Source organism: Rhyacophila brunnea, unplaced genomic scaffold (assembly GCF_057557595.1).
Source record: "Rhyacophila brunnea isolate RB1 unplaced genomic scaffold, BYU_Rbru_1.0 scaffold_13, whole genome shotgun sequence".
Classification (NCBI taxonomy): Eukaryota; Metazoa; Arthropoda; class Insecta; order Trichoptera; family Rhyacophilidae; genus Rhyacophila; species Rhyacophila brunnea.
The window spans coordinates 6690802-6701283 of NW_028232785.1; the positions used below are offsets into that span (position 1 = coordinate 6690802).

The following is a 10482-nucleotide window of genomic DNA, read 5'->3' on the forward strand; positions in this document are numbered from 1 at the left end:
TATGTGTTTCATCGATTACGAGAAAGCAATCGATACTGTTAGGCATCCTAAACTTCTCGAACTCTTACAGGAGAAAGGCATCGATGCAAAAGACATTCAACTGATAGCTAACTTATATTGGAATCAAACAGCGAATATTAAGATTGAAAACGAAATCAGTAGAGAGGTAAAAATTCGTCGCGGTGTAAGACAGGGGTATATATTGTCACCTTTGCTATTTAATATGTACTCGGAAGCTATTTTCAAGGAAGCCTTACAAGCTGATTCGGTGGGTATTATGGTTAATGGCAAACATATTAACAATATACGATATGCCGATGATACTGTGCTGATTGCTGATAGTTTAAAGAGTTTACATCTACTGGTAGAAAAGATTAATGAGGTCAGTGATTCTTATGGTTTAAAAATGAACCTCAAGAAAACAAAACTATTACTAGTATCAAAAACAGCGACACCAGACACCAACACAAATTTTGTCATTAATAGCGAAACAATCGAACGTGTGACCCATTGTAAATATTTAGGTACATGGGTCAATGAGAAATGGGACCAGTCTCAGGAAATAAAAACTAGAATTGGGATCGCAAAGAGCGTCTTTCTCAAAATGAGACGCCTCCTTGGCAATCGAGATCTTAAACTAGGTCTTAGACTGCGTATGGTACGTTTTTATATGCTCTCAATTCTTTTCTATGGTATGGAAGTATGGACGCTAAACCAAGAGATGTCACGAAGACTTGAAGCTTTTGAGAAGCTTCTTTTGAGTCATTCAAGGAAAGATCAATGGGAAGCGTAGCAGAGGACGGCGCTGCATTTCGTGGCTTAAGAACCTCAGTGATTGGTATGAGCGCAGCTCCACCAAACTGTTCCGGGTAGCAGACGACAAAGATAAGATCGCCTCGATGGTGGCCGACCTCCGCTAGGGGATGGCACAATAAGAAGAAAAATATAAAAGTACCTATCCATTATTTTCAAAAAACGGTAGGTATTGTAAAAAAAATGAAAGTATATATTATGCCTTGATGATTTCACTTAAAAATTGATTTTTTATATTTATCTATGAATATTATATATTTCGTTAAAATTTAATTAATAAATAGAGTCAACAAAAATTAGTGTTTTATTTTTCTCCTGGCTGTTCTGTTTTGTCACTGTTGTGTTTTGTCATGAACTGTTTTTTCCGGTCACCAATATCACATACTTACCTATATTTATTGATGACCGATTATTATACACAATTATACGGTAATTGTATGAGATGTACACAGTAAATAAAATGTAAAACGATGATCTAACTGAATTTAAAAAACACATTTATTTAAACTTTTGAACCGATCTTTCAAAATGCCTAATTTCTTAATAATTGTAGACTTGGTCTATAATCTATAGCAGTGTCTATAGTCTTTGCGCCTACCTGTTCTTCTGAAGTAGGCGCAGTGACGTCCCTAGACAGCGCCAAATAGGCCGCCCTATTTTTTTTATACAGTATTTTTTATCATCCTTTCATGACTAAAATATTTATAAAATGTGTTGTATAGATAGGGTGACGCACCTAATTGTTGGCACTCCACCAATTATCAGCACCCTTCAAGTTAACGTAAAAATATAAGATATGTAAGCATAGTTAAGTTTGCCAAGTATAAAAAATGTGTTTAGCAATTAATATTGTTTACGACAAGCAACATTCATCACACCAGGATTAACAAAATAGCGAGAAAATAGTGCGTCAAAAGTGCTCCGTTGTGTTTTGTGATTTTTCCCGCCATTTTCTTTCTGCCACGGTAAGAAAATGTTTCAATAGCCTTGCTATTTTGTCTACATCGAAGTATTTATCAATAAACTGACGATTTAAATGATTGCGGGATAGAGCCAGGCATTTGAATTTAAAATTTTATTTAAGGTTAATTGTTCGTTGTCTATGTTTAAAGGGTCTCTAAGTAATTCCATTGATAAAAATATGTTACACTCGTTTTTTCCAAATGTTAGCCCCATGCTAATAATTGGTTTTGGCTTGTGCCAATAATAGGGTTAAATTATAGCTTGTGTCTTTATTTTCGGACTGAAGTATTCAAAATGGATCCAGTTAATGTGAAAAAGAGGAAAGAGAAGAAGAAGACTCTCGACAACACAATAATAAAAAGAAAAATATACAACCATGATAACTTGGTAAAAGCACTTGAGGCTGTAAAGTGCGGTATGAGTAAAAAACTGGCCGCAAAAACCTTTCATGTACCGAGAGGAACTATTCAGTTCAGGTTACGGAAAGTAGATCATCAAGACCTTCCAGGACCAAGTACAGTATTAACCAAAAACGAGGAAGAGACTTTGGTGAATTGGATTAAAGACTGTTGCCGCAAAGGATTCCCTAGAAGAAAACTAGATGTTCAATTGAGTGTTGCACATTTCATAAAGAAAGCAAATAGAAAGAATCCATTCAAAGATGGAATACCTGGTAATAAATGGTACCAACTCTTTTTGTATCGTCATCCCGGATTAAGTATACGTGCACCTGAGGCAGTCACAGCATCAAGTGCGGCAGTGTCAGAGCAAGATATAAGAAACTGGTTCATTGGAATTGAAACCTACTTAAAAGACAACAGTTACTTTACCATTCTCTCGGATCCAAGTCGCGTGTTCAACGGTGACGAGTCAAACTTTCAGCTATGCCCAAAAAGTGGAAAGGTTATTGCAATGAGAGGTGAGAAGGATGTTTATGAAGTAGACCATGCATCTGCCAAATCTGCTCTAACAGTTCTATTCACGTGTTCTGCCAATGGAGATACCACGCCTCCAATGATCATATTTCCGAATAAAAGGTTGCCTAAGGATATAACATTAAATGTGCCAGAGACTGGGGTATTGGTTTGAGCGATTCGGGATGGATGAAGGCAGAGGTATTTTATGATTATATAAAAAACGTTTTACACCCTTATCTATTGAAAACAAAAAGACAACTCCCCGTTTTACTTTTTGTTGACGGACACAAAACGCACCTCTCTCTGGAAGTGAGTGAACTGTGTAAAAGCTTGGACATAGTTCTGGTAGCTTTATATCCAAACGCAACAAGATTGTTGCAGCCAGCCGATGTTTCAGCATTCAGGCCACTTAAGCAAGCTTGGAAAGAAAGTGTATTGAAGTGGAGGCGTGAAAACCCCTTAGCTGCACTCACAAAAACAGATTTTGTTCCTGTGCTCAAGGAAGCTGTCGTAAACGGCATTAAGCCTTCTACTGTTATAAATGGTTTTAGAACCACCGGTTTATGTCCATGGAATTGTGATGCAATCAATTTTAACAAATGCCTAGCACGTCAGAAAACTGTTGAAAATTCTAATACCGAAGAGAAGAACAATGACAATTTCAAAGAAAAGTCTCTATCAAAAGATACGTTTTATAACATAGTGGGAGAGAAAAAATTGAATGCCTTACAAACTCTTACCGAAGACTTTCTAATAGACAGTGACAAAATCCTGAAAAAGCTTTTGAACTATTTCCAACATGATGAAAAGCACCAAGAATCAGAAATATTACATGAGGACAACCTTACAGAAGAAATCACTATAGAAGAGATGCCAATTTTATTTATGGATATCCTTGATAACTCACAGTTTGATTTAGTTACTGTGCAGAAATCTATTGAAGAAATGGGAAAAAACAAATTTGAAAGAAAAGAACACAAAACTTTGCTTGAAAGTGACTTAGTTACTTTAGATAAAAACGAAATGGAGATTCCAGAAAGTGGTTTAATAGCAACGTGCAAAGAACATGTAGTTAAAGAATGCGAGATTATGGATATTATTAGTCAACAGAAAGAATATTTAACCCCTGTAAAATTAAGTGACGTTTTAGTAAAACCGAAAACACCTCAAAGAAAAGGCGTTAAACAAAGTGAAAGAGTTTCCTTTGTCTTAACTTCAGACGAATGGCAAAGCAAGGAAACCCAGAAACGTAGAGAAAAAAGTCTTAAAGAAGAACAAGTCAAGAAAAGAAAAGAGGAGAGAATCCAAAAACAAAAGGAAGTGAAAACTAAACAAGGAGAAAAGAAAAACCTTACAAAAAAAACAGCAGCAACGTTAATAAATAAACAGAGTAAGAAAGTGCAGTTCGGACCTGTGCAAAATACAACTAAAAGAGAATGTCAAGTGGAAAGAGAACCTAATGTAAAAAAAGAGAATATGATACCCGAAACGAAAAGAATCAAAGTACTGGCCGATATAAGATTGAACAAGCCTCTGGTGCCAATAGTTAACCAACAAGTCTCGAATCCCATAGTTGATGAAGACAAGAAAAATGATGGGATTAGAGATCCTTTTGATAAAATTTTAAGCAGTCGTAAGAAATCATACACGGTGGAAGAACTTGAAGCCATTTTAAATGATGATGATTAAATATTTAAACGGTTAACATCATAAGAACTTACGTAATTTATTTTAGACACCTAAATATTTTTTGAGAATTTTTGATCTCAATTAGTTCCTGAATTTATTTAAATATAATCATTATTTCTTTTGAGGTTTTTTAAAAATAATGTTACCTAATAATAAATGTATGAATACTAGTGTAAAACGTGTTTAATTTGCATGATTAATACACTTTTTTGGATCTCTATTAACTGTGCCAATAATTGGAAAAGGTTGTGTCAATAATAGGAAAAAGTATGCCAATTTATTGGAGTAAGGGCCAAACTCAGGAAATATCACAATTGTGTGCATATGCACAATACAAAAGTGTTATTGGAAGTATTCAAATAAAAGTTAAGTAAACATATTATTTAAATCAGAAACATAGGAACTTAGAAAGATAATTGATAGAATACTCTGCGAACTTGAACTGCTCAGTTCCCTTAAAGTGCCAATAATTGGGTGGTTCACCGACGAAATATATAAGTACTAATAAATGTAGTTTCATTTATTAATTTATTTAAATTTTCCAAATATTGATTCAGATAGATTTAAAAATACACCTGGCAACTTCAAAACTCGCGAATGAGCGGCAAAAATATTTTGATAAATTTAAATTAGGCAAGTGTGTATCTACCTATAGGTATACGTAAGACGTGACCTCGAAGGACAACGAAAGTAAACTAGACACCGTGAGCCCTACAAAAAATACAGTCTTGTTATACCTTGTGTGTCAATCAATACATTTGGTTTCCAACCAGTGAGCTGATTTTTTTAATGGAAAGATATTACCGTTATTAGGTACTACGTTTAGGTAGCTATTTTCATTATATATACCTAATGATATTTCTCGATTTTCCGCCCATCGAGTAACTGCCGCCCCCAAGCGACGCTCAACCTGCCTACCCCCACGGGACGTCACTGAGTAGGCGCCATAACTGAATCCATCTTCATATTTCATCATAAGAACACAATTCTTTGAACACAGCCAATATTATTCTTAATGTATTGGATGGCTCCAACCTGTTGGACACAACGAGCCGTCCGACTTGGGTGCCACAAAGGCTAAAGTCTGTCTTCTATAAGCTGGCGTACCGGTTTCTCAAACCATCTCGTTCACAACCATTGAAAACTTGAACAGTCGAACGCGATGGCACCATGCTTTCCATGTGACGTGTACGCCAGTTTATAGAATACAGACTCTAATTTTGTATGCTTTTAAATAAGTGGCATCTTACTGCGGGTGTAAAGATTCCTTCACATTCATTTTGCTTTCCGAATTAATTGTATAGCTTCGTTTTGTTATTTTTCTTTATTTAATTCTCCGTACCTTTCTGTACCACGAACTTGGTATTAGGGTAACATCATTGGAATCAGAAACACATGTGGTGCGAGGCGGCTCGGTTTGCAATACCAAAAAAATAAGTAACTACCTACATACCTTCCTGAAAAACCAAAACAACATGAAAAGAGTAGTAACGATAAAGAAACATGACGTACCTATTAGCGATATGCAATAAAATGAATAGGTACTGATTTCCCGATAATAGAAAAAGGTGAGATTACAGAAAATGCTTTATGTGCCATCGCCAATAGGTATTGTAAATAAAATAATATGGATGCCCCAAAAAATATATTCAATGGTGGGTATAGGAGGTACCTACCTAGCATGATTAATATTTTTTAAATAGGCATTAAGTGCCGTTTTGTACCAAATGGTTGAGCGTCTTGTTCTAGTTTCGTTTCTAGTTTCGTAGTTAAAATGTCGTACTCACATAAATTATGTACATGCTGAAAAGAGTTTGAATTTTATTTAGCTAGAATTTTGACAAGCGCCAATTAACTAGGTAAAAGGTATCGACATCGAATGATATTTCGATATTGTCAAAAGTAACGATACCAGTTTTTAACGTATCAATACTTTTTTGACGTCCCTAATCGCATTGAGGGTTACGACGCCATCTTGTTTCCATCCGCTTTTGTTTCATTTTGTTACCGTTTCGCCACTCGCACGTTGCAAAAAAATTATTCTCGATCAATAGAAGTATAAATTAAACACATTGACCAGTGTTAATCATTTCATTTCAATATAATAGTAATTACTGTTTGTAAAACTGCTCTTATATCAATACTGACAGCGATTGACATTCTTGCATAACCTAAAAATTGTGACACGTGGCTTGTGTTGTATTTCAGCGTTCTGTAATCAGATTATTGTAAAAATGGACATTAAAAGTGAACCGCTGGACATTGAGTCAGATGCTGAAACGCAACGCAGTGTTATAGAATATAAAATTATACCAAATATCCACCAAGTTAGCCCGAAAGGTCCTTCATCACCAGAACTTGTTGACGATACCACAATTATTAAGGTTAGGTACCGATTTTGATAATGTTTAATTGATGTTGCGTTATATAATGTTTTGGCAATTGTGCCGCAGATGCAGTCATGAGCTTTATGTATTTTTTTTATCGAAAACAGTTTATTCCTTGTAGACAATTATAATAAATACCTTTTCCTGTAGACGCATAGGTTTTCCGATCCAATAATTGTTAATTTAAAATTGTCATACATTTTGATGCATCATTATCACAATCCAAGATTATATTATTTGGTTAGGTTTGATTTGATCTTAACGTTATAAAATCTCAAGACGGCAGCTGCGGCACATTTACCAATGAATTTTACACTTATTCCCTGTCTTCGAAACGTTCTATTAAAAACTTATTCGTACCTACCTACTTATTTGTTTGTAGGTTGATATCAAAGCTGACGTCGATGGAAACTGTCTTCCTATTGAAGAATTCGGCGTTTGCTCCACTGGGCCGATGTCTAATAATGATTCACAAGTGGGTACCTGACTAATAATTAATCGTAATTTATAACTTGGTGCAGTGAGTTATAGGAGTCCGGCATTTTCAAAGAAATATCGTCAGCTGAATGCAGAACTATTCTAACTCATATTTGAAATATTTTGCAGAAGATTTTTTTGAAACAGCCTACTTCACTTATTTGTTATTTATATAGACTATTGTGTGCACCGATTTTCTCATCAATAACCCTACTAAAAAATGATGCATACATTTATCCATAAAGATAATAAATAGTTTCAGTAACTTGTTTCAAAACCTCTCTCTTGAAAAATTTCAAATGTATGTTAGAATAGTTCTGCATTCAGCTGACGATATGTTTTCGCATCTCTTGAAAAATCAGTTCACTGACGTCATACTGTCCAACAAAACTTTAAAAGACGATCAAAATCCTAAGATAACCCATAATGATTTAATAACGAGTCGACTGTTCGTTCCGACGCAAATATTTCTGTAAATCCCAGACTAATAAAACAATATTATCATTACTGCTATGGAAAAAAGGGTGCAAAACCGAATCATGTAACGTAATTCTGGTGATCATGAATTATTTAATAAGAAATATTAGTAATAAACATAGTACAGTTGCAGAGTTAACCAATCCTATTCACATCTGTCAATTACTTTACCCCTTTGCGATTATGCATTCAAAACTATAATAAAATCGTACACTAAAAGTTGTACGTACCTACCACAATATTGTATGAAAGTGTTTTATGTAGGTATTTGCTTTTGGGTGTTACATAATATTGGACTGTATTTGTTTAACCAACCTATTGATATTATCGTAAGATTATTTATTTTAATATTACTTAAAAATTTGTTTCATATATTTGCTTTTTAATGTTATATAATATAGATGCAACCGTAACAATAATTAATTTGTATTTAATAGGTACCTAGGTAGGTACTATTATCGATTTTTATCGTCAGTTTCGCTCTAACAACTTTACTTAAGCCTGAAGGTATTAAAAAGCAACAGCGTCGAAAAAAATGACTTAGGTATTGCCATTCCATATGTTTTAAGCTTGCTAGGTATTTTTAAATTACATATTTGATTATATTGGAAATCACATTCATCACACGCAAATGGTTGGTCTCCTGAATGTGTAAGTTCATAAGTTCTTTCATTGAATAAGTTTATGTAATTTGAATATGTTTCTGATATTTCTTCCATATAGGTACATTGATGAGAATACAACATAATTTAGAATGTTTAATATTAAATTCGAATATAATGGTTTTTCTAGGTTACTATAAAGGGAATTTTCACAAGACATAACGATACAAGTATGAGTCAACAATCCTCGCCTGATGGAGTAATAAAGTATTCCGAAATGAGAATAGATCTTCAAAATATTAAAAATGAAATCTTAGAACAAGATACTCAGAAGGAACTTCGACTTATTCTGAGAAGAGTAAAACATTTCACACGAAATTTGATTTGTAGTATTTGTAACGCAGTATTTGGATGCGGATGTGCTCTCAAAAGTCACAAATTGGTTCACACGGATGTGATTGATTACCAAAGTCATGCACCTAATGAATATAATGTGGGCCCATATAGATGCTCCAAACTTAGTTGTCTTAAAACACGTAAAATGACACATCCAGATGAAAAATCTTATAAATGCGATGTGTGCTCATATAGTAGCTCGCGATCTAGTGATCTTAATACACATGAAATGACACATAGTAGCGAAAAACCCTATAAATGCAATGTGTGCCCATATACATCCTCGCGATCTGGTGATCTTAAAAGACATGAAATGACACATACAGGTGAAAAACCTTATAAATGCAATGTATGCTCATATAGATGCTCGAAATCAAGTCATCTTAAAATGCATGAAATGACCCATACTGGTGAAAAACCTTATAAATGCAATGTGTGCTCTTATAAATGCTCGGACCCTAGTAGTCTTAAAAAACATGAAATGATACATACTGGTGAAAAACCTTATAAATGCGATGTTTGCTCATATAGATGCTCGCATATTTGTAATCTTAAAAGACATGAAATGACACATACTGGTGAAAAACCTTATAAATGCAATGTGTGCCCATATACATCCTCGCGATCTGGTGATCTTAAAAAACATAAAATGACACATACTGGTGAGAAGCCCTTTAAATGCAATGTGTGCCTATATATATGCTCGCGATCTAGTGCTCTTAAAAGACATGAAACGACACATACTGATGAAAAACCTTATAAATGCACAGTGTGCTCATATAAATGCTTGCTAAAAAGTAATCTTAAAATACATGAATTCACACATACTGGTGAAAAACCTTATAAATGCAACATGTGCACATATAGATGCTCGCATCCTGGTAATCTTAAAAAACATCAAATTACACATACTTTGTCATCATCGTCATCAGCCTGAATCTATCTACTGCTGGGTGAAGGCCTCTTCAAGCTGCTTCCACTTCTCTCGCTCTTATGTATTGCATTGCCACGTACTTCCGCAGAACTTCTTCATTTCATTGATCCAGCGGCCTCTAGATCTACCTTGCGGACGTTTTGTACTTCTTGAATACCTCTAGATGACTAGATTTGTCCTACGATTGTCTTTTTTTCGAGCTATGTGTCCAGCTCAACGCTAATTAAGGCTTTTAATAAACTTTTTTACATCGCAAACCCTTGTCTGCTTCCTTATCCACGCATTCCTCTTTTTGTCCTTTCGCGTAATGCCCAGCATGCACCTCTCCATACCACGTTGTGCTACTCTAAGTGTCCGGATCTCTCTGTTACTAAGGTTGAACTGTTGAAAACTTTGCGCATTAGGCATAGTGTATTCATGTGACCAAAAGCTCTCCGGCCTTGCTTTACTCTTCGAACAATTTCATCAAATATACATACATCTATAGACACTTGTTGTCCCAATTAGATGTAGCTTTTCACCTGTTCGAGGTGAGCGCCATTGACGAGGATCTCTTTTTGGCCCGCAAAGCAATTGAACATGAGTTTCGCCTTTGTTATATTTATTTTCAAACCTTCTTTGTTGCTTTCTTCAGCGAGTTCCTGCGTTCTGCTTTGGAGGTCTTCTGAGTCTTGCGAGAAAATTACTATGTCATTGGCAAAGCGCAGATGATTCAGGTATTCTCCATTCATGAGGATCCCTTTGTCATTTCTCTTTCTGTCTTACTGGTAAAAACCCTATAAATGCAATGGATTTTCATATAGATGCTTGCGACTAACTCGTCTTAA

General features: G+C 34.9%; 1 protein-coding gene across 1 annotated transcript; it reads left to right on the forward strand.

Moving 5' to 3' along the window:
• Window positions 1-2070: 2070 nt before the first annotated feature.
• On the forward strand, window positions 2071-4382 carry LOC147076301 (uncharacterized). The gene is given in 2 exon segments (XM_085940373.1): window positions 2071-2845; window positions 2848-4382. Coding segments are annotated over 2 exon segments (2310 nt in total).
• The last annotated feature ends 6100 nt before the right edge of the window (window positions 4383-10482 follow it).